At 46.3% G+C, this 24,674-nt stretch overlaps 1 protein-coding gene across 1 annotated transcript in view; it reads left to right on the top strand.

Moving 5' to 3' along the window:
• The window catches only part of EDRF1 (erythroid differentiation regulatory factor 1), a 1,702,580-nt gene that overhangs the window by 585,863 nt on the left and 1,092,043 nt on the right, over window positions 1-24,674 (top strand). Inside the window, exon 11 of the mRNA XM_069611509.1 lies at window positions 15,272-15,383. Coding sequence (XP_069467610.1) covers window positions 15,272-15,383 — 112 coding nt within the window. The remainder of the gene's footprint in view (window positions 1-15,271; window positions 15,384-24,674) is intronic.

Genomic DNA, 24,674 nt, shown 5'->3' with positions numbered 1-24,674 from the left:
TTTTTAGCCAAGGTCTACCGTTTGTAGTTCACCTTGTAGCCTGCCCACTGTCCTGGAAAATTCAAGGGAGTGTAGGTACTCCACTATCGTCATCTGGGCTTAATGGCCTTTGTTTTGAGCTTCCCCATCATGTGTAAGGAGACCACGAATGTGTCAATTTAAGCCTTTCAATTACTGCTATTTGATTCAATATTGGGTGTTGCTCCTTCTGGCCTCTAGAGACTTGCTCACTCTATCTAATTTAAGTTTTAGACACTTTTAATTGTCCAATACTTGGCTCTTGCAAATGTTTTCTTCTTTAATCTGAGAGAAATATGTCTTACGTACATGGCCTATTCATTCGCCTCCCTTCGTGCCTTGAAGTCATTTCTTGAAATAGCATCCTTGATCCCTGGCTAGGGTACTCCTTTATTCTGCACAGGGAAAACTGCTTCTTCATCATATCTTCATGTTGAAAGCCTAGGTTTGTGTTTAAGGTAACAGGGTTGAATTAACATGAGCCGTCATCCATTTTCTTCCAATGGCCGTCCTAAACGGTAGATATACACCTCTTTTAGCAAGTATGTGTTTTCTCTACCTTGCGTTACAGCGTATTTACAGTAATTGGTCAGCAAGTTACTTCGTCGTCTTTGTATTCGATATTCCTTCATTTTTAGGTACATGTTTCTCTTAGTGTTTCAATTACATCATCATCCTTAAGTATTCTAATATTGTTTCAGCATAGGTGCATACGTCTTTGTTGTGACATCACTTTGTCGTCTTCAGACTTTACTTTATATGTCCTCATCATCCATAGCCACATTCTGATAGCTAGGCAAGTGACATCCTTCCTGATAACATACATTCTAAATGGCTGTCTGAGTGCATATCATCTCTCGTATACTCATCGTTGTATGGGAATATTACATGGGTTCATACATGGGTTCCCAATCGTAGCTCTTCGTCTGCTATTGCAATAGGATGGTGGTGAGGGTAGTGGACCAGGGAGAAAGTGTCCACCTGCGCCTCTACAGCCCCCTTTTATTCCTGCACCGGAGGTGAGTGAGAGCAACCCTTTGGCTCTATTTTGGGTTGTGGGGCTTTTAAAAAAAACATTGTAATCTCCCCACTGCTGCGTATGCGCTCTCCCCTTCCACCACTTCCTGCAACTGCCCATCGCCCGTCTCCATCCCTGCCTGACGATACATGATTGGCCCAGCACCCCCTTTTAGGTCATCCACCTAGGGCAGCCCACTACCCATGCTGCCTGGCTGCCTAAGGGCCTGTGGCAAATGGCACCCCTTGGAGAAACATCTCCAGATTGTGTTTGCCACTGTTCGCCGGTGGAGCATGCAGTGCAGCCGTCAACCAGCATAGACTGACAATGTAAGTGGTGTACAGGCAGGGGGAACAGCCATTACTGCTCCTCATTAAACTGTTCTACCTACCTTATTAGCTAAAATATTTGTCTGCTTCATGTAGCCCACGGTTGTATGTTAGCCATATCTGGCATCTAGGCCAAGTGTGTTAGTTAGCCATATCTGGCATTGCCATTGGGTCCTCATTCAGGGCCTTCCTCCCACCTTTCAGGTGTCCCTCTTTCCAGGTATCCCAAACCTAGGTATTGCTGTATTTGCTGTTGCGCCCTCAATATAGGCGTCTCTCCCACTTGCCAGATATCCCAAATCTAGGTGTTACTGCTTTTTACTGTTGTGTCCTCAAGCTATGCATTTGCCAGATATCCCGAATCTTGGTGTTAACCGCGTGTACTGTTGTGTCCTCAATATAGGCCTTTCACCCCCTTGCCAGGTATCCCAAATTTAGGTGTTGCCGCTTTTACTGCTGTGTCCTCAATATAGGCCTTCTCCCACTTCCCAGGTGTCCCAAATCTAGGTGTTTCAGCTTAGTTAGGCCTTTTTCCCACTTGCCAGGCATCCCAAATATAGGTGTTGCCACATTCTCTGTTGTGTCCTCAATCTCGGCCTTTCTCCCACCTGCTAAGTATCCCAAAGCTATGTATCAATGCTTTACAGTTGTGACCGCAATTCTAGGCTTTCACCCACATAACAGGCATCCCCAAGCTAAGTACTGCTGCTGTTCCCCAGTTTGGGCCTCCCCACAATCCCTGGTAGCTAAGGTACAGGTGCCCTTTGAGTAATCGCTGTGTCTTCAACTCAGACCCTTCCACCCATAGCAGGTTTTCGCATAACCCAGCTCTCCCACTTAGCATAGCGCCCCAAGTCTAGGTTGTTCCCACCCCCTCGGCTATGTCCCCATCCCATGGACTGCCCTGCCGCTTGGCTGTCTAACCCCTAGTGGTCATCCCTCCTCCGCTGCACGTGATCCACCCACTCTTTACCACTTCAGCAGTTAGCAAGCGGCACAGCGCACCCTCTTTCTACAACATCAACCAAAGGAACCCCCCAAGATAAACACCTAAAACCACATCAGAGTCAGAACGGAAACATCAGTAAACAACCGAACTGCATGGGTTTACTACCCCTTATTCAACAACCACAACCAAAGGACCCCCAAGATAAACACCTAAAACCACATCGGAGCCAGAAAGGAAATACCAGTAAACATCCGGACCATGAGGGGTTTACAATCCCTGGTTCAACAACCTCACCAACTACAAGCAACAACTAACCAGAAACAGCGAAGACTGAACCCCAAGGACCAGGAAACGCACCAGTCCAAAGAGGACGCCCACTCAAAGGAATACAACCCACCACCCAAATACCATGCCTTGCCACAAGAAAGACAAGGAAGCCAGAATGGACAGCAGAAATAACAAGGAAGCGCCAAAGCGCGCGGGGAGGTGCTAAGCAGCAAGATCCCACACCTCTGAAAAACTGGGTGAAGAGGAGGCCAGACGGCCCGAGTACACATACAAAGAACAGAGCAAAGACAGACTACATTGCTCGCTAACTTTCCACATACGACTGCTTTGTAAACAAAGACCAGCAACAACAAACTGACAGGCAATAAGAGTTACTAGTACAAACCCCACCAGGACACGAAATGCAACACAATTATTGATAAACCAATTGATAAACCACCCCAATACGAACTACACTGTGGACAATACCCCAACCGGAACCAGGGACAAACTGGAATCCATTACCCTCCACATGCCCTACATCACCAAAGACTGGAACAAAGGATGGGTACCAACACAATTCACTAGCCGGAACAAACCAAAACCTACCAACCCTGCCATCAACCTAATCAGTCTAAGAACTCCACCTCCCAACAGGCACAACCAAGAGAGAACCACCACCAACGGAAACCCAAAAAAATCAAACAAACTACACTGCAGCAATGTTGGATCCATGGCCAAACCCTCAATAGAAATCCAATGACCTTCTAAGCAAAGGAGGCACAGACGTGCTTGTTCTTGCCGAAAACTGGTTATCGGACAACTACAAAGTCATCGCTCACGATGTCATACCAGACACTTTAAATGAATACACACCAACAGAGAAAACTGAAGAGGAGGCGGAATCGCAATCATACACAAAGAACCCAGCCGAGCATCTCAACTCAACACAACCAACATAGAAGACCGTGAATCCCTCCTCATCAAGACCGAACTCAACGACCAAACCAACATAGTATTCCTCCTGATCTACAGACCACCATCTTAGAACCCCAACTTTGCTACAAAATTTGCGGACTACTCCTCCACCTCTGCAGGATCCTCCTGATCCACAGGAAATGGATGAGGAGGAAGATCCCGATACGCCATCGTCAGCCAGGGCCTTCCACAAACATCTTGCAGGACTGGTGCAGTATCTGGGCCTACCCCAACCAGAGGTAGAGCAGCGGGCAGAGGGGGTTCTGGCTGAAGTCCTCACGCAATGCCCCTCTGCCAAAAATGGGGATTCCACTGCAAACCGATATGCCAAATCTTGACAAAGACCACGCCCAAGTCGTACACACAGTCACAGCAGCACTCTGACAGGGGGCGTACGTATGGAGGGCCTGCGGCTTCCAGGAATGGAGATCCAGGCAGCCGGACTGCTCACTGTCTCAGAGCCGGTGCAAACAACAAAAGGGGCGGGGGAGTAAGGGCTTTTTCCAGTCCCAATCCTCTGCGACAGCTTCAGAGGGAAAGAAGAAATGACACACCCCTTCAGGTCCACATATCTCCAGTGGGGGGTAGGCTTGCTTTGCACGCGCATTTCTGGCGTCAGAATTTCACAGACCCCTGCAACCTCTCCGTAGTATCCACAGGGTACGACCTCCCTATCCCAGCCGCTCCTCCCTCCTCCTTCCTCCCCTCCACTCCCACAAGTTGGGACAGCAACTCTTTTGGCTGAGATCCGCTCGCTCGTAGAGAGCCAGGTAGTGGAGGAAGTCCCAGCCTCCCAGCGAGGCTTGGGCTTTTACTGCAGGATGTTCGACATTCAGAAGAAGAACCAGGCGGACCTGAGAGTTGTGCTGGACCTTTCCACTCTCAACCTCTCCTTACCCCTGCAAAAATTCAAGATGGTTACGCCAGTTTTTATAGCAGAGACATTGTGCAAGGGAGACTGGATGTGCTCCCTGGATCTGAAGGACGCGTACCTACACGTGATGATTTGGCAGCCCCATCGTTCTTTCCTACGGTTAAGGATCATGGGCTGCCATTTTCAGTACAAGGTCCTTCCCTTTGGCCCCCAGGGTCTTTACCAGGTTCATGAATACGGTGGCGGCCCTCCTCAGAGCACAGGGTCTCCACATCTACCCATACCTTGACGACTGGCTCGTCAGGGCTTCATCTCCGGAAGCAGTTCACCACTCTTCCTGTGCCCTTATGAACACACTGCACAATCTGTGCTTCTCGCTCAATCTCAAGAAGTCGCAGTTGCAGCCCACGCAGACTCTGATATTCTTGGCCCTCATCTGGGACACGTGCTCCGAGAAGGTATTTCCGCCAGGACAAGATCTCGGCCATCAAGAAGGCCACCACCCACTTCCTCAGCAGAGAGATGACCTCAGCATGGTGGTACCAACATCTCCTGGGTCTATTGGCGGCGGTCCCATTAGCCGTTCTACACACGAGATTGAGGATGAGGAGGCTTCAGCTGCACTTCGCGGCCGCATGGAACCAGGAGTGGGGCTCTCAATCTGAGATGATCAACGTTCCTCCATCTCTCCACCCGGACCTAACATGGTGGTCCAGGGACTTCAACCTACGGACGGGCAAGCACTTTCGGCCGCCCACCCCGCAGGCCACTGTCACCATGTATTCCTCGCTCGAGGGCTGGGGAGCCACCCTGGACGATCTCTCTGTCAATTGGCTAGAGCTGAACGCCATCTGGCTAGCGCTCAGGGCATTCCTACCACTTCTCAGCAGCAAGGTTGTCCTCATCCAGACAGACAACTCGACCAGCATGTGCTATGTCAACAAGCAGGGAGGCACCAGATCCCCTCCTCTGTGCAGACTGGCAATCAGTATGTGGGAGTGGGCCCTGGAAAACGACATCTACCTCACAGCAGTCCACCTCCCGGGGGAATCCAACCTGGAGGCAGACGGGCTCAGCAGGCTGGGAGTGGACAATTACGAGTAGCAGCCAAATGACCTTGTTTTTCAGGAGATCTTCTACAGGTGGGGTCATCCCTAGGTGGATCTCTTTGCCTCCTGGCACAACATGAAGTGATACCAGGCATGCCCTGAAATTTTACTTGGACAGGACCAAGGGCTTCTGCAAATCGGGCGCCCTGTTCGTCACATTCGGCGGCTCAAGACTAGGCTATCAGGCCTCCAAGGCTTCCATATCACGCTGGATGGTCTCGGCCATCAAAGAAGCGTACGAGGGCCAACACAAGCCGCTTCCGGCCAACATGCATGTCCATGCAGTCAGGGCCAAGGCAACGTCCATCGCATTCCAGCGCCATGTTCCTTGGCAAGTCATAAGCAGGGCGGCCACTTGGTCCACCCCCTCGGCTTTCTGCAAGAATTACTGTTTGGATGCCGGCTCTAGATCTGATGCGGCTTTCGGTCAGGCGGTTCTCAGGAACCTATTTGCTTAAGGAGGGTCTCCTCTCCACCCTGCGGCTACATTCAGTTGTAATCACCCATGCAGTATGGAGGAAAGGGGAGCGAACGTAAGAATAACATACTCTTAGTCCCTTTTCTTCCATAGTCCCACCAACCTCCCCTCTAATAATACTGGTGTCATTAGGCAATGTAAAATCTATTCTCGACGTGTCAATGGGGACTGAGGTGTGGTGGCGGTATCTGGAGTCAGGGCAGTGCATGCTCCCCGGGCCTGTTAGGCAGAATCCTGTGCAGTGTCCTTAGGGACCACTACACACAATTAAGTCTACAGGTGGCAATACAAGTTTTACCCTTGGTACAAGCCTGTACTACTATGTTATAGTGGTAGCAATAGCAAAGCAGCCAGGCCTATCTCAAGAGTATATGAGCAGTAGCATAGATTACACAAAGGGACCACAATTACTGTGACTCAAGCAAACACTGGCTCAAGGTTTCAGGTAAAAAATGTAAGTACATTTATTCTTAAACCATCAGTTATAAACGCAACACCTCTATTAAACTTTAAACAAAACCCCACGTTAAATATACTACAACTAACCAATTCACTTTGTACAGTAAGTCTCAAGGTAAGTACCCTGTGTTTGAATGAACCGGTGTTATGAACCAAACACGATAATGCGGATACGGTTGCAATCACTTTTTGACAGTTCGGTCTACTAAATAAACGAGTATCCGAGACATGAAATGCTACCGGGGCAAAAACACACCTAGCACCTGAGATACCCAGAGGGAGTTGTAGGCAAAAATCACAGGCAATATTTAGGTCGGGCAGACAGTATCGAGAAACACTCAGAAACAGGAGTTCAAAAGTCAAAGGGTCGGAGCCAGGTTTAGATGACACCGGAGGCCTGTGCCGAAGATCACACCGTTAGACAGTTCACAATTCTGTATAGCCCAAGAGTACTTGAATATTGTCAATGTTCGGAAGCAAAAGTTATAAGAAGGAGGGAAGACAAGGACGAGCCTTGGAGATGAAGAAAAGGGGTTCACCCAGTTTCCTCGAGTAGAACACAGTACCATATTTCCACGATGCAGCTGGAGCCCTGGCAGCAGTTCTGTTGGTTTCCCGCAGACCCACGATTCCTGGAGCTTCGTTGTGAAGGAGGACGTCTGACCGGGGTCTGCACCACACAGGGATGAAGCCGGCAGCAGCGACAATGAAAAGGTGTGCTCCTCAAAAACAGGAGAGGCTCAGCAGGTGGCTATCCGGACCACTACAGCAGTGTGCAGCGATTTCGACCACGGTGGATGTCTCTGGCTGAAGATGATGAGCTGGTTATCCCCAGGGCTTCACCGGGACGGGGTAGTTGCAGCAGCCGTCGTTTTCTCTGCTTCTCTTCGTTTCCTTGTAGTTCCAGAGGCGACTCTGACTTCTAGCCCAAGAGACCTGCCTTTTATGCGCAAAAACCCCCATTCACACAGCCTGGCTGTCAATCACGCAGCAGGGGGGTTGTCCAGCCGGGACAACCACCTCAGCCAATCATGGCAAAGTGCGACTAGGATACCCTGTGCAAGTGGTGACTACACCCCTCCCTCACATTCAGCCCACCTAGACACCCAGGCGCATTGTGTAGGGCTTCTCTGCAGAAGCCCGCCAAAAAGACGGTTAACAAAGAAGGAGAACCTAGTTGCAGCGCAAAGTAAAACACAAGAAGGACTTTAACAAAAAGAAATGGCGAATAAACCCAACCGGAGCCAAAAGAAAGACGATTTGGCCAAGCGGGTTTATGTTCAAAGCTAATATAATAGCCAAGAACAGTACCACGTTTATCTCACATAATCGCGGTAGAAATGTTAGGGTAGATACCACTGCCACGAGCCAAGTCTAAATGTTAAAAGAGCAAAACAATGCTCAGGGAGGTACAGACAGAAAAGGGGGTACCGATTAGCCCTTTCCAGTACTCCATGTGAGATGGGGTTACTGAGTCTGTGGTAAAAATGACTATGTAAAGTAAATGGCAACTTTACCTTTCTCTGGGGGACAGTAGTCAGCCCCAGCGAAATGGAGTCAGAGAGAAGTCCAAAAGACAACTCTGGGTTACTACACAGAGGGTGCGGTGTAACCCATACAAGAACAGGGGCACCTGGAGTGGTGTGCTCCAGTGCCCAAGATCACACAATGAGTAAAAACACATAGGCCAAAACATATGTAAAAGTGGAAAAGATGTACACTCTTACCAGGTGGAAAAAAAAACTCCAGAAATCCAGCAAAGCTGCTGGGGGACTCACTAGGTGAGAGAAATTAGCCCTAGAAGGAGAATTCTCCCTAACAGGGCGACACCCTGCGCATCTCTAAATTTAAAGGAAAATAATGTTTTTTCTGGTGAAAAAGGCTCTGTCTCCCGTCCCTTGGAAGGGATGCCCATGCAGTATGAAGGAAAGGGGACTAAGGACTAACTACAGTGAGTAACTTATAATTTATCTGCTTTGTAATTTGACAGATCTCCGATTGAGTATAATACAAGAGTAAATGGAAGATTTTCCCAGGGTTCCACTTCCCAACTCACAATGCTTGCTCTACCAGACTTCTCCTTCTCCACCAGACCTCTAACTGGAATAGGATTGGAATGACTTAAACAAGAAGGAAAGGATATCATTTAGGTGTTTTAGGAAGGCTTAACACAAAAGAGTAAATAAATGCAGCAAAAACGCTACTCGGGTTAGTTTAATGATCCTTTATCCAGGCTCTTCCGGTTGCTGTGCAAATTCAGTCACTCCCATTCCTGGAGTGTTTGAGTGCCCATCCTTCTTTCTTGGCTCATGGATTGTAGCTCTATAGGTATAGTTCCTTTGCGTCTTCTCTGTTAGACCCCTTTCTTAGGTCTTTGGGTCCCATCAGGGCCTGCTAATTAGGCTTGGGGAGCAGCAGAACGCAGGGCTTGCCACTTCCAGGTCAAGCCTCAGAGCTGCCACCTAGAGGCTTGCCTATTAACTTTAGTGGTAGACTGAGAGGTGATGTTCTTTCCCATCCTACTCTGAGGCCTTGTGATCTAGTTCCCACCAACTGCCCTCTTCTGCCTCCTTGACGAACTGACACATTCTCGTACCTATTTTTCTCTTCACCTTGATCCGCCGCAACCTGCTTATTCCTCCACCCCTCCACTCTCACCCATTGGACACAGGGTGTGCCTCTTTTTCCAAATCCCCCCCCACCTCCTGCCTTTCCTCATTCTTGGCTTCCTTCTCAAGGCTCTCGACTTTGGGCTTCCCTTTTAAAACCTAACATAACCTCCGTCTGACTCTTTCTGCCAACCTCTTGCTTCGCTTCTTTGATCCACTTACATTTCTCTGACTTCTTGTCTACCACCACCAGCCCCTGTGCACAATGCCCCACCACCTTCTTATGTTCTACCTCCCCCTTCTCACTTGTATTCCGCCCACCTCCTCTTACTCACTGTATTGCGCTTGTTGGTTTTTTACACCTCCTTCTCCTTGCCTCTTCTGATGCCATCACCCCCCTCCACTTTCACTTTACCTCCACTTCTCTCCAAACCCAGTTTACCTCCTCCTTACACCTGTCCACCTGTCTCATCTCCAAACACGCTTGCCTGTTCTTGCAATAATCTTTTTTTCATAGAGCCCTAGCTCACATCTTGGGACCACTTTCTTTTAATGAGTTTCAGGTTTCACCACTTTCGCATGCTGGAAGCGGGTTGGCTGCTCTTCAGCAGTTTGCAGCTCCTTGGCCCCGCAGGAGGGCTTGCTCTGCCCCCTTATCTTCCACAGACGGTTTTGTTATAAAGTCAAACTGCCATCTTGAACATGTATAGCATGCCCATAGGTAAGAGGACCACCTTGCAAAACTGGACTCCTCCATGACCCGCTTGATCTCTTATTGCTGGGTTCCAACAAGGGAGTCCATGCAGGGATTAACTTTTGGGACATCATGCTTTCCCGCCAGACCTGCTTGGTGACTGTCTCTCACTTTATCAGATTGGTTGGTATTATTGGTTCTCTGTGGCATTCTGTGCACAAGGAATAACAACATTCTGGGGCAAGATTTTGAAGACTACTGTTTTAAAGAGATTGTGTCCCATGACTTTATAATGTTACAACACATGCCTCCCAACTGTGGCAGTTTAGGGGTAGCCAAGCAATCCTCCTCATGTTGCTTCTATGCCGAGCATCACACAGTAGGTGGTGGACCCTGGTCCCTTTGGTTATCCCGCCATCTACCACGCATGCCAGGCAGGGGATGTCACCATAAGCTCAACTCCATTAAATTAACCTCCAAAGTAGCATCAGAAATGGAGGACAACTGTCAAGTACTGTGAGCAGAAAATTAAGCATTGAGTCGCTTTAGAGTCGCTCTACTAACATCTCTCTCTCTTTCCCTCTCTCTCTCTCTCTCTCTGTCTCTCTCCTGATGCGTAGTTACCTGAGAGGATCTTCACCAGGGCTGGTGGCAGCGTAGGGCAGCAGTGGCGCATGGGGGCAATAACAGGTGATCTCAGTTACATCGGCTGATAAACATATCTGCTGACTGGCATTTCTCTGAGTTTTGGGCACACGGTAGAGGCACTGATGGCACCTGCAAGACTATATTAAAACCCTGTAGGCGGGCTTGCGCTTATCCCAGCCCATGGGGGATTGCAATCAGTCAAATGATGGCATCTAGCTGGGGCCCCGCCATTCTTCATTGTTGAATTTTGGCACTCAAAATTATTGCAGACAACAATCATTTCATTAGCAATCAATCAAAGTGCCATTATTCAATAAATATCATTGGTTATACAAACACAATATCAATTTAGTATTCTAAATTATGCAAAATCGTTGATTTAAAATAGTTAATATAAAAGCTCAAAGCGAAAGGCATAATTAATCGCAATAGCTCTAGATCAATCATTTTGGCTTTGCATAATCTGATAAGAATTTGATTTTGCGATTTGAATATGATTTGTGCTAAACATTGAAGGACTTGTATCTAGGAGAATCTTTCTGGCTAGCCATGGTCGGTGGATGAATTTGTCAACAGCACATACAAGTGCTAAATCTTCTGTTCCTCATCATAGTCAATGCATCTATAGTTCTACGTCTATTGTGCTCACTGAACATTGGCCTTAGGTATAATTTCCTAAGCATATCCTATAGCGGACAGATTAACATAAAATGACGTACTGATTCGTTTGCATTTTGCCAGTAAGATGCATCCCAAGAGAATAATGCAACTAACCAGGGGAAGACTGCCAAAAGCGAAATTTGATATAGAGGGATTGTGCAAAGAATGATGTTACGTAATCCAGGTAATATGCCCAATAAAAATTGGATATCTTTTCCCAGTAAGAGGTGAGACGCCCAGAGTTTGCCATATCATTGTGAGTACACGCTTGTTCTTCAGCTCGTGTTCAAAATTGACAATTTTGTATGTGGTGTTATCAGTGTAACTCGGACTAAACCATAGCTCAGAGTGGCCAATGTAAAGGGCTAGCTTTTTTACACTTTTCCACCAGGGAATGGATACCCCACAGGCTTCAGTCAAAATATCTTCCAGGACAATTCTGTACTTCGATAAGTAAGGGCTGTCCCGGATACGTACACGATTAAAATAGCAGACTCAAAGCAATAATATGATCAATAGACCGTAGATTGACTTCCAAGTGGAGCGTCACTGTTGGAGTGCTCTTGTGTAAACCTAGAATTTGTTTCAAAAAGCCATTATCTGTTATAGGGAGTGTAAAGAAGGGATGGTACTGCCACAGTTCAGCCCCATAAATCTCTGCTTGTTTGGCTTGCAGCTCATATATTTTTAGTGCAGTTCGAAGTGCACCTTGGCCACGTTCTCTGTAGAAGATGTTTGTTGCAGTAGCATATCTAGACAAAATGGCTTTCTCCAGTTTGTCGTTTGGACTAGGATTGGCCATAATCCTTAGTCCCAAATAATTGTACATCTTTACTTGTTTGTACTGGTGATTCCTCAATTGAGAGAGAGAGAGAGAGCTTTTAATTCCTCCTCCCAGCAAGTGAAAAGGCCATTGCTTTTGTTTTTGTCCTTTTGATGGTAAAACCCCTATCATTACAAAATTTGTGAAAGGCTAATAATGTTTTTTTAAATCCTAATGGGGTGAGCGACAGTGGTTCAGCATAATCTGCAATTTAAAGCGCAGAACACTTGTCCTCTCCAAGAGAGGGAGCGACGGTCATGGTTGCAGAAGACTTTCATCAAGAGCTCCATTTATATGTAAGCAGAGGGGCTAGCACGCAACCCTGTCACACCTGCTTCTGGACCTTAAAAAGTATATTCACTTTCACTAACAACTCTTTTCAAGATCCCTGCCACATTGCAACCATGCAATGCAGCAGCAATGGCTAAAAACAGGCATAAATGCAGGAAAGAGGACTTTTTTCAGTCAAGAGGTGGGTTGCAGAAAACAACCCACCCCTTGACTTGCCTCTTGGGAATTTTCCAGATGAGGAACAAATGGCACTTGAGAGAAATACCTCTGCAAGTCTCTAAACACCCTCCACTCAAATACTCAAATTTAATTCTACATACCAACAACATGGAAACTGCAGTTGGAGGGCTGAAAGAATTAAGGGTCACTCCTCTAGAACAGCAGGGAAATAATTCTTCAACCACACTGGAAGAAGCTGAAGCATTCGAAACATATGTGGTGCGACGAATCGAGGGAATTTGTCCCTTCTCCCCAAGGGCAAGCCCGCTACCTGTGAGGCTAGGGAGGTGGTCCTTTTCCGCAATACCCGCCCTAGGGGTAGATACAAGTGGGACCTTACCAGAAGAGACGCCCCCCTTTGGGGACATGGACTCCTGTTCCCATGAGGAACTCCCTCAGGCCGCACATATTGTGGCCTAAATTAAATGTTTTTATATACCAAATCTGATGAGTTATCAGAACTGTGATGAAGAAACCACAATAACAGAGTATCAGTACTGGGACGGAGAAACTCATAATGGATATGGTTCTCTTATGGAAGCAGATCTCTTTAAATCAGAAGGTCCCATCCACTGAGACGAGTGCATGGATAAAGTTGCACTCGGAGAAAGACATGTGAGAATGAGACAAAAGAGAGCGAGAAAGAACCACGTACGCATTCTGGGGCGGGGGCGGCACCCTGCATCCCTCATTACTGCAAACTTATGGAAGCAGATCTCTTTAAATCAGAAGGTCCCTTCCACTGAGACGAGTGCATGGATAAAGTTGCACTCAGAGAAAGACACGTGAGAATGAGACAAAAGAGAGCGATAAAGAACCACGTATGCATGCTGGGGTGGGGGGCGGCACCCTGCATCCCTCATTACTGCGAAGAAAATAAGGAAGCCTGAGAATTTCTAACTCTCCCAGCACCACAGAACCATACACCAGAGTTACAGCTTACACAAAACCTCAGAGTGGAAGGGCAGGAGCCCAGTAGAAGGTGTTATCCAGACCATAAAAGAAGTGTGAGGTAGGCATGGTATCAGGAATAGGCAGACACAAGTAATGCAAATTTCAACCAGTTTATTTTTTTTAAAAAAAGGTGGTTGGGGACTTCTTATCTGGCCCTATTTCTAAATGGGAGTAGTCTCAACCATTAAATAAACTTAAATAAACTAAAGTAGTCCAACGTCAGTCTGTCAAATAAAAAGTATGTCTGTCAAACCTATGCTTACCCTCACTTTCACTAGGATAACCATGTGTAGGGATTCAAATAATGGTAGTGTCTCAAAAGAAAATCAGGGTGACAAAGGATCTTCTTCTTAACTCCTTTCCCCAAGTGCAAGCTACTCTGGCATTTCAGAAGTTCAGTTCGTTCCAAGCAGTTCACAAAAAGGCAGTTCACTAGGCTTCTTAGCCAACACACTGTAGGTACTTCTCTCAGGCTTCCCTCACCTGGTTGAACACTTTCCAATGTAACACAGTTCATTTGCAACAATGAACCTGGGCGGATCTTTCAGGACGGCTCTTGGGGCAGAGATCCTCTTTATCTGTCAACTTCACTTCCTTGGCAATTTATATCACATTACAACATTATCTTTACATACAGGGTACCCTTCCCCAATCTTCCTGCTTTCGTTATGCAGCTCATGTCGAAGACTTTCGAAATGGCATGGACTCGAGTGGAACAAGGTTTAAGCATCAGAAGCTCTCTTGTGGAGAGAGGTATTGCGAATACCGAAGTGTGTGCCAAGAGAATTATTCGATTGGAGCTAGGCCTGATTTCGATGAAAGCAAGATTAACATGGTGTATTCGCCTGTTTTTTTTAGAAAAATTATAGCTCCTTCTAAGGATTCCTTGTTTGTAGATCTAGGTATTCTCCATGATTGTAGGAAGGAGGAATTCTTCAGATCTTGCTGCATGAAATGCCAGGATGTTTTAAGGACCATTGAGTGCAATAAGAGGCACACGTACAACGTCCTGATAAAGTTAAAACAAAATTGTGGGAGGCTGATTGGGTCACCACGCGGGAGTCAATTGGGAAACCAAGGTTACACAAGGATCTGTTAATAGATCATAGAAAATTGAGTTCTTTGCCTCCCTACTTAAAAAGCTTCCCTAATATGGGTTGGTGCCAAGAATTCTTGCGTTTGAAGGATTAATTTAATTTTAAACTGAGAAATTTGAAATATAAGTGATAATGTGACTTATCCAACAGCAGAATGTAGATTTTGGAAACTGTTAGACATATCTTAGGGCAATGCACTTTACTGAGGGGTGTGAGGCAGCTGTTTTATGAAAGAATCTTAAGTATGTTGCGAGTGTATGATGAAGTACATTGGCACAGGATTTCCCTGGGTTCCTCGACTCCAATGATATTGGCCACATCAAGATTCTTAAGGTATTTGGGCCTGTTGGAGAGTCACCTTTGGCTGAGAGTTGGGAAGTACGAAGAGTAATGTATCTATTATAAATAAAGGGACGAAGCGACATGAAATAATGAGAAAAGCTTTTTTATAAATGTACGAATATTAGTGTAAAAGATTTTGTAAGTTATAGTTTTAATGTGTTGATTGCAGACTGTGGATTTTAATTTTGTATGATAAGTGGTCTTGTTCATTTTTATATGGGATGATGATGAAATCTTTGATATGTGTATGTACTGATTTTGTGAAAGGTTTGTTTTTAACCAGAACACAATTAAAATTAATAAAATGTAAATATACGATTTGAGTTTGGTATTTTAACTGACAGAGGATCATCGCAACAGACCGAGCGAGGCTAGTAAAAAACGGTAGCAATCATGTTAATACCGTAATTATCTGGAAAATAGATTTTCCTTTAAGCACTACCTTTTTTTCATAGGGTTGCCTGCAATATGATGCTGAAAAAAACCCAGAATAGAAAGCACTATGGAACTATCAGAACTTTGCTTCTAAATTGTGTCAAATTATTGGATAAAGGTAGACATCCTCAGGTATGTACTGCTTTATCTGTATAATGCATGAAAAGTTGCCCGCAATTACTATAAAACTATCGCAATGACCAAGTATCTTTTATGCAATCCTTTTCTGTAAGTAGTAACCACAGTTCGAATTACGAAAAAGGGCACCTAGCTAGGTCCTGATTTGCCCAGGTGGGTATACAGTATTATCTCACAAATAATCAGGGTGCGAGATCGCTTGTAAGGTCCTTCGATGTATTACTACACATTAACAACATACACAAAACGTTTCTAATGTTGGGTCAGCAATGTCTTTGACCCTCAATTTATTGAACATACCAAATTTTTAGTGAGATATACATTAAGACCCAGAAAACTGACATTTGCTCAATTTCATCAAATGGTAGTACCAGTGGGTACTATCCAATTCAATCCAAAGGATTCAACTCATACAGTGCACATATCTTCTCATTTGTGACAATACATTTACAAACAGAAGAAGCGTTATCCAGAGCGTGATGCATTTCTGGAGTACAGAGATCACAGTGTAACATTAAACACTGAAAATTACAACAAGGAGGTTGTCGTCACTGTAATGTTTCGGCCAGAAAAAGCGATTTCTTGAATCTCTAGTGAGAGTGGCCTTCTTCAGGACGGGGGGATGAAGTGTTAGCCATGTCTGTTGGGAATCTGTCAAAGAACAATGACAGAGGATGTCTGTGTTAAAACGATATGTGAACTCGAATGAACTTATTAGATGATTCAAAAAATCTTATTAGATGCTCTTGTGAACCACTACAAACAGTGTCCACATTAGATCACTGGCAAAAATGTTTACCGTCAGTTTATTCTTTGCTGCGGAAGTATTTGCAAAAAGTCCCTCTTTGAACTAGTGGGAAGTGTTGTCTTTTAGAAGACCCATCCAAGAAATGATGGTGGTTGCGATGAATCCTGCTTCTATGTGGGTGAGCCAAAACAGGAAAAAATTTAACCTGTGTCAATGCTGGTGCTGAAATGGTTTCCCACCATTTATGGTTCATAAATTAAGATTTCTTACCTAATGTTTGAATCACCGCTCTTGCCTAGTAAAGGTTCACGGTAGAGAAAGTAAACGCATTAAACGTGGGCAAAGTGTTGTTTCCTGACCAGAAAATGGACAAAAACAACAAAGGCGCTGTGTCACCTGCTGTCCTTTGCTCAAGAGTAAAAAAATGCATGGAAAAATTGCGTGCCGATAATGACTGTCATTTGGGAAACTGTGTAATTTCTGCTGGAACATGCATTAATTTAGAAGACGTGAATCTGTTCGTCGTTTATTAATATGTTAGTCCGTGTCTGTGAATGGACTCCCATTGTGCTAGATCGAACATGTAAGGGCGTGTCTCACTGTAGACCTACGCTGAGTGAAGTTGTGTAAATAACCGAAGCGCGGTCTATAGTTATTTAAGTGGAACCATTATGTGTCTATTCGAAACCCGTGCCGCCACCCGCCCCATTCTGAATGAATTGAAACCCAGTGGAATGGCCGTGGGGTTTGTATAAAAGGAAATGCTGTTGCGTGTTTGACTTATTTTAGAGCAGAGCTGCTGACGCAGTGCGCCTGGCTGCTTACAGAGATCTTCCGAATGCGTGTCCCTGGCTGCTTGAGACGCTAGACGTGCAATGCCAAGGGTGATGCTTTAAAGCAAAACCACCTCGTCACTCGGTAGCCGCGCCTCCGGTCATAGCGACCTATCAACAACACAGAAGTGTTCTGTTGGGGAGAAAGGGTGTGTATGTGGAATAGCGCTCTCATTGGCTGAATGTATGGGTACATCGGTAAAACAGGGCTCCAAAGTAGGCCCGTATGCGGCTGAATATCTGTCCTTCCCCAATGTGAATAAGGTGCTTTTGTGTCAAACACGATGTAACGTTATTTGGCACTGTTCCACTGTAAAAGCAAGTTCTATTATCCCAGGTGCATGAGATTTACATTTGACATACTGAATTTCTATTCATAACGATTGCTTGTACATATTTATATAGCATTTCCCAATGCTCGCGTCATAATGAGAAGATCTTTTTTCTGTCGCATTTTCCGCTGCTTGCGTCACAATGCGAACATCTTTTTTCTGTATCACTATTGTGTGGGGTTGTCATATTTCACTCTACATATACAAAGAATATACATTTCCTTGTGCAATCAATCAAATGCATTTTGAATCTATATGTCTGAATAGTTGTTTGCGCACGGTTGTCCATATCACCATTTCATTTCCAACATGACTTTCAAAATATACAGTGTATGTATTGCTTCAACAGACATATACCTTTGAACCACAGCATCTGTTCTATAGTCTATAGTCAAGAAGACATTGATTGGTGATTAAGCTTTTCATGTCTAGTCCAACATTTATATTCAACCCCTCAAAAAGCAGTTGGTGGAAATTAGTAATCGTCTATCTGGTTATGGATTTTATGGCTGATGGGCATACCCACATGTCTAATTCGACAGTGACCTTAAACCTAATACATAAAGCCATTAACTAGTATCTAGTTACAAATCAATGTTTCAAAGTCCGTATAGTAAATGACTGTGACCCCAGGGCCCAAAAAAACAAAACGGGCACTGTGTTCTGTTTGTCAGATCCTGTAATGGGAATTGGCCAATGTGTATAAAATCTACATAAGATCCGGTTTGTGGGATGTTTCGTCAGAGGGTGTGTGTTGTCATAGCGCTTGTGGAATTCATTGCCATTTCTCGGGATGGTTGGATCAGGGCCCTTTTTAATGGCTGGAAAATTGGAAATTGGTCTTTTTAATTGGAATGTCCTCTGTTGGTTCCAGAAATATTTCCATTCCACTGTTACATTCAATCCCTTGTTGACTGTATCCAGTCTGTAAACCCATCGTTGTTCCATTCTTGTGAGGGATAAATTGATACTGCCTCCTCTCTTTTGTGGGGTCAATTGCTGAATGATGGCGCAGGCTAGATCCTCGTTAGTGTCCTAGCCGGGTATAATGTTCAACCAGTGGTTTGTCTGCAATCTTTTTCTTAATACATGGCCGATGTTCGGAAATCCGTTGTTTGATCGGTCTGGTATTTTTTCCAATGTAAAGTAAGTTGCATGGGCATCTGATGGCATATATCACAAATTTTACTGTTGCAGTTCGTGTGGTTCTTGAGAACCCAGTGAAAGTCATTGTGTACAAATGTTTTGCTCAGTTTCGTATACTTGCAGGCCACACATTTCCCTCAGCTGAAATGTCCCATAACTGGAGCCAGATTCCATAACGTGTTGGGTTATTTGTTTGGTTCTATAAAAGTATGTACCAGAGTATCCCTCAGATTTTTGTTTTTCTTGAAGGCGAACATGGGTTTTCTATCCAGCGTACCCTTATTTCTGATGAGGTGCCAGTTCTTATTAATAGAGGCTTTTTTTTTTAACTTTGTTTTTATCGACATCATACATATAAGGTAGGGTGCACGGGCAATCCCTGCCAGCAATACATTGAACAAGCATAGATGGCAGTTTACATTTTTGATTTTTTTTTTAATCCCTCCGCCCCCCAACTTTTTTGAACATACCAGGTCCAGAGGTTTTGCGGGTTATAGAAACTGCAGAGAGAGCTTTCGGAAATCAATAAGTTATTAGACATTAAATTTGACATAATGGGGTCAGATCAGTTCACAGCGAGTAAGGGGCCCAAGCTGGGTCCCTGGGGTTGGTGGAGAGACGTGTGAAATGGAGGCGTTGAAGAACGTACTTTACAGACGCATATCGTCATTAAGAAGCACTGCGGTCCATTCCTGTATAAAATCCGACATGGTGTCATTTGTTATCGCAGAGAGTTTTTCATAGGTAAAGATCGACCTAAGTTTACAAAGCCATTCTTCCTTGGATGGAGCTAGGACATTTTTCCATTTTTGAGCTAGTGCTAGCCTCCCTGTCCTCAACATGGCCCCAATGACCCTTGGGAATGCGAACTGTTCTGTCTCCGGCATAGGAGTACCCAGGAGGATTTCCAGTGGCTGTAAGGTCGGGGAGTACCCTTCTATGCATTTGATCCAGCTGAGCAGTTCCGACCAGTACACCTGGATGAGCGGGCATCCCCACCACATGTGAAACCAAGTGCCCCGTTGTTGACATGTCCTAGGGCAAAAGGGTGACACCTCTTTAAACATTTTGGACAGGGTGGCTGGAGGGCGATGCCATGAGTGGAGTATTTTAAAGCTATGTTCCATGGCAGCGGTGTACAGTGAACCCGTGAATATAGCTTTAAAGATTGCCGACCATGTGTGGTCGTCCAGCGTCATGCCCAGCCTTTCTTCCCATATTCGTTTGAAGGGCTGCCTACCCTCCAGATTAGCTGTTATCAATGTGCCATAAAACTTAGATAGGGAGCCTTTCAGGGATGTGCTTTTAGCTAGGACAGTTTCAAAAGGCGTGAGGGGGCGTTTGAGGTCGGCGGCCCACCGAGGGTGGGTCAGGATCCCTTTCAGGCGCAAATATTCAAAGACTGATGGCGGGTTGTCACCCAATGCCTCGGTCAGCTGATCATATTCTATGAGACCCTCCTCCCGAGAGAGTTGAGAAACCCTCTCCAGGCCCGAGTCCGACCATGCCTTTCTGTCTCTAAAGCCCTTGGTGTCTAGATCGATGGGGGGGACCCCACAGCAATGTTAAAGGAGACGGCCAGGATGACAGCAGCTTGTTGTCCTTGTTTGGCTTCCAGACTGCCCAGAGGGCCGCTAAGGTTGGGTGCGTTCTGAGGTGGGGGGAGGGCCTTAGGGGGACCCATAGCAGGTCCCTGACTTTTTTCAGGTGGGTGTGGACATCCTCAATGAAAGTCCAGTATGTCCCCAGGTCGTCCCTCATGTGCTCCAACATCACCCGGAGTTGAGCTGCTTTGTAGTAAAGTCTAAAGTCCGGGAGGCCAAATCCACCATGAGACTTGGGGAGAGTTAAGGTAGAAAATTTGACCCTTGTTCTTTTGCCGGCCCAGATGAACTGAAGGACTCGGGACTATAGTGTCTCAAAGAAGGCCTCCGGGATCACCACGGGGAGGGCCGCAAAGAGGTAGAGCAAGCGGGGCAGGATATTCATTTTAACCATGACCATACGCCCAAACCAGGAGAGTGTGAGAGGTGCCCATCGTTTGAGATCACTACAAATCTTGGCCAAGGTCCCCGGGAAGTTACATTGATAGAGTTGTGACAGATCCCTGGGAATGGTGGTGCCCAAATACCTGGTGGAAGTCTGCTCTATTCTTACTCTCAGGATTTCGGAGTTACCCCCGATGTCATGGTCCCCGGGACCCATGGGCATAATGCTAGACTTGGACGTGTTCACCTTGAGCCCCGAAAATGTGCCATAGTAGTCTATAAGTCCAAATAATCGGGGTAGAGAGTCCTGAAGGTTAGTCAGGTATCCCAGGATATCTTCTGCAAACAGGGAGAGTTCAAAGTCACAATTGTCACATCTAATCCATGTGATTTCCTGGTCAGCTCTGATCGCTATAGCCGGGGGCTCCATTGCCAAGGCGTAGAGAAGGGGAGACCAGGGACAGCCCTGACGGGTGCCTCTAGACAGGGCCAGCGGGTCTGAGGTGCCACCATTGACCAAGACTCTTGCCGATGGGCCGTTGTAAAGAGCTGAAATCCAACCACAGAAGTTGTCTCCCAGACCCATTTTCCGGTGGACTCTACCCATATAAGGCCACTCTACGCGGTCGAAGGCCTTTTCCTAATCTAGTGAGAGGAGATAGCCTTTCACCCCCTACCTTGAAGCCTCATGCATTAGATCCAGGGTCTTCCGTATGTTATCTGATCCTTGACGACCCGGGATAAAGCCCACTTGATCTCCGTGTACTAGGGAAGGGAGGAGTCTCGCCAGTCTGTTTGCTAAAAGTTTGGCCAGTATCTTTACGTCGGCGTTGAGGAGGGATATAGGGCGGTATGATTGGCACTGAGAGGGGTCCTTCCCTTCTTTGGGGACCACTACTATCAAGGCGGACATCATCGTGGGTGGAAGGGAGCCCAGTTCCAGTGCCGAGTTGAACATTCTGGCCATGAACGGGGCCAACGTAGACGGTAGGTCTTGTAAAACTTAACAGTGAACCCATCATCCCCCGGGGCTGTACCACCCTTCAAAGAGGATATGGTGCCTATTATTTATTGTGGGGTTATGGGAAGTTCTAGTGTTTCTGCCTTGTCGGGAGAGAGGCCCGGGATCGGGAGGGAGTCCAGGAAGCCATCTATTTCGGTCCCGTCCCCTGCATACTCCGAGCGATGCAGCTGTTCATAATATTGTCTGAATTGCTCCGCTATCTTGCTGTCTCTCACTGTCGAGTCCCCTTCCGGGGTGCGAATGGAGTTCACCCTCCTACTATTTCTGAGCTCGCGGAGCCTCCAAGCTAGTATCTTATCCGCTTTTTCCCCCTTTTCCATGTATTTCTGTTTCAAGAAGGACAGCTTCCTTTCCGTTTGTCCATCCTGGAGGTCCTCCAGCCCAGAACGCAATCTTTGTAGCTCTTCCCATTGTCTGGGGAACATCAGCGTATCTAGTTTCCGCCACGGTTGGATAGCATCTATCTTTTCCCTCAATAGCTTCTCCTCGTGGCCCCTCTTCCTCTTTTATCTCGAACCTATCTCTATTTTTATTTTTAAATTTGTTTATTGGCATTTGTTATTAAGTACAACCACAGGGCCGTTATCTCAACTGCCATTAGAGGATGATTTGCATTGCATCTCAGATCAATAACATTAGCAACTTAACATTAAAACATTACAACATTGAAAACATTAACTATCTCCAATTTCTGTTTCCTGAGGAGCCGGAGTCAAGTGGGGGCGTAAAGGGGGGCTGAACCCTTCGGGGGAGGGTGGGGCTTCGGGTCGGGACTATAAGCAGGCAAGAGTGGACCGCTTCCGGGGCTCCAGTTTAGTCTATGGATCTTCTTATAGTGGGTTCATGCCGGCTCATGGGGGCTTATCGTCTGAGGGGTAGAACAAGGGGTCTGTGAGTCCTTTCCAGGCGTCTAGGGTCATACTCAAGGCGCCTGCGGATCTGGCCACACTTTCCTCCCAGGCTTTTGTTTCTGCTAGCACCCAGCGTTTAAGTTCTTTGTGCCAGATTTTCTGTTGAGGTCCCGATGGTTTCTTCCAGGACATTGTCCTCTTAGCCTGGATGCACATGATATCCATTAACTTGGCGAGGTGCTTTAGTTTTGCTGGTCTGGGATATGTGCCCAATAGGCATACCGCCGGGGACCATTCGTATCTGGTCAGCCCTAGTTTTGCACTAGTTTGTTGAATAAAGAACCACAGGGATTGTGTTCTGGCACAGTGCCAGAATGTGTGAAGCAGGTCCGCATTGTCCATTTCGCACCATGTGCATTTGGAGCTCTTGAGTTGTGTGAAGTTTGGCTAGCCTGGATGGGGTTAAGTATGTCCGGTGCAAGAGGTTCAGTTGTATTTGTCTGAATCTATGGTTTCTAGACACTGTCCTGGGATATGTCAGGGCCCTTTCCCATTCGCCATCTGATAGTTCTCGGCCTATATCTGCTTCCCATCTGGATTTCAGGCTAGCGCTGCGTGGATTGGGGATGTCACTTAGGTGGCTATAGATCTGAGACACCGGTCTCCCTCCCTCACCCAGTTCGTATAGTAGTGTGATCAGGGGGCTTGTTTCTGGTTCTTCTGGCCATGTCGGCCATTTGGTTCTTGCTGTAAATCTTAACTTTTGGTACCACAGAAACTGGCCAGTGTGAACATCGTTCTCTTCTTGGAGAGTTTCGAATACTTTGAACTCCCCCCCCTGTGTACAAGTCCCCCCATGAGTGTATCCCTTTTTGTTCCCAGTGTCTGAGGTGCTGTAAGTCCTCGGGGGTTTTGCATAAGTCCGAGATCAGCGGTATGTTCGGGGAGTATTGGTGTTTGGCATGGGCAAGAGATTCAGTCCTGCGCCAGACTCTGCGGCCAAGAGTGACTAACATTGGGGCATTTGGTACCAGATGGGTGGGGGCCCAGGGAAGTTCTTTCATATACAACGGGGAGATCAGTGGCTGCAAGAGTGGTGTTTCCGAGGTGGTATCATCAGCTAGCCATTTGGTGATAAAGCCAAGCTGTGCTGCCAGATAGTATTTTTCGAAGTTTGGGAGTTGGATTCCCCCCTGGGTGTACGGTAATGACAAGGTAGTAAGTGCTATCTTACGTCTTCCCTTCCCCCACAAGAAGTCTCTTAACATCTTTTCCATTAGGCGAAAAAAGGATGCTTTGATATAGAAGTGTACGTTTTGGAACCCATACAAAAATCTAGGGAGGACGATCATTTTAATTATGGAGGCCCTGCCCAGCATGGATAGGGGAAGTTTCGCCCAGAAGGCCATAGATTTCCTCAGGGCAGGAAGAGCAGCCTTGGTATTGTGTTCATGCATTTGTTCCGGGGAGTGCATTATGTGTATCCCTAAGTATTTGAAGGAGGTGTGTTCCCATTTTATTCCCGCCAGGGGAAGTTGCGGTGTTTCCATTCCCCTAAGGTTTGCCAGGGGGAAAAGACAGGATTTTGCTCGGTTGAATTCTATACCTGAAAACTTTGCAAAGTTGTCTAGGACGTCCATCATCGTGGGTACATTGTTGCATGGGTCCTTGACAAATAGTAAAACATCATCCGCATAGAGGGAGATAATGTGGTCCGACTTGCCCAGCCGGATTCCCGCGTCGAAAAATTGTTTACGGAAGTAGATAGCAATGGGTTCTAGTCCCAGCACATAGAGCATAGGGGAGAGAGGACAACCTTGTCTTGTTCCCCTACAAATGTTCCAGACCTCTGATATGTACTTCCCGGTTTTTACCCTGGCTCTAGGCTCTGTGTATAATATCTTGATCCACCTAATGAACCCTGGGCCGAAGCCAAACTCTTCCAACACTGCCATTAGCCATTCCCAAAAAATCGAGTCGAACGCCTTGATGGCATCGAGGGACAACAGGGCGTATGGTTCTGTGCAATCTTCAGTTTGGGCGATAACGTGTTGCACCCTGCGCAAATTCATAGTAGTATTTCGGGCTGGTACGAAGCCGCACTGATCTTCATGTACCACATCCCCTATGATTTTGGCTAGTCTGTTCGCTAACACTGTCGTCAGGATTTTCACGTCGCAGTTAAGGATTGCTATCGGACGGTAAGAGTCGCATCTATCAGGAGGCTTATTAGGCTTAATGATCGGGATCAGGAGGGTCTCCCTCATGGTGTCAGGTAGAATTCCTATTTCATGTGCCTCCCGAAAGACCTCATGTAGGAGGGGCGTTAGGGTGGACACATACGCCTTGTAAAACTCAGTGGG

This window comes from Ambystoma mexicanum, chromosome 8 (assembly GCF_040938575.1).
Source record: "Ambystoma mexicanum isolate Mex_15411 chromosome 8, UKY_AmexF1_1, whole genome shotgun sequence".
Classification (NCBI taxonomy): Eukaryota; Metazoa; Chordata; class Amphibia; order Caudata; family Ambystomatidae; genus Ambystoma; species Ambystoma mexicanum.
Note: the sequence above shows the minus strand (reverse complement) of the source record. Positions and strands in the feature narration are given on the sequence as shown.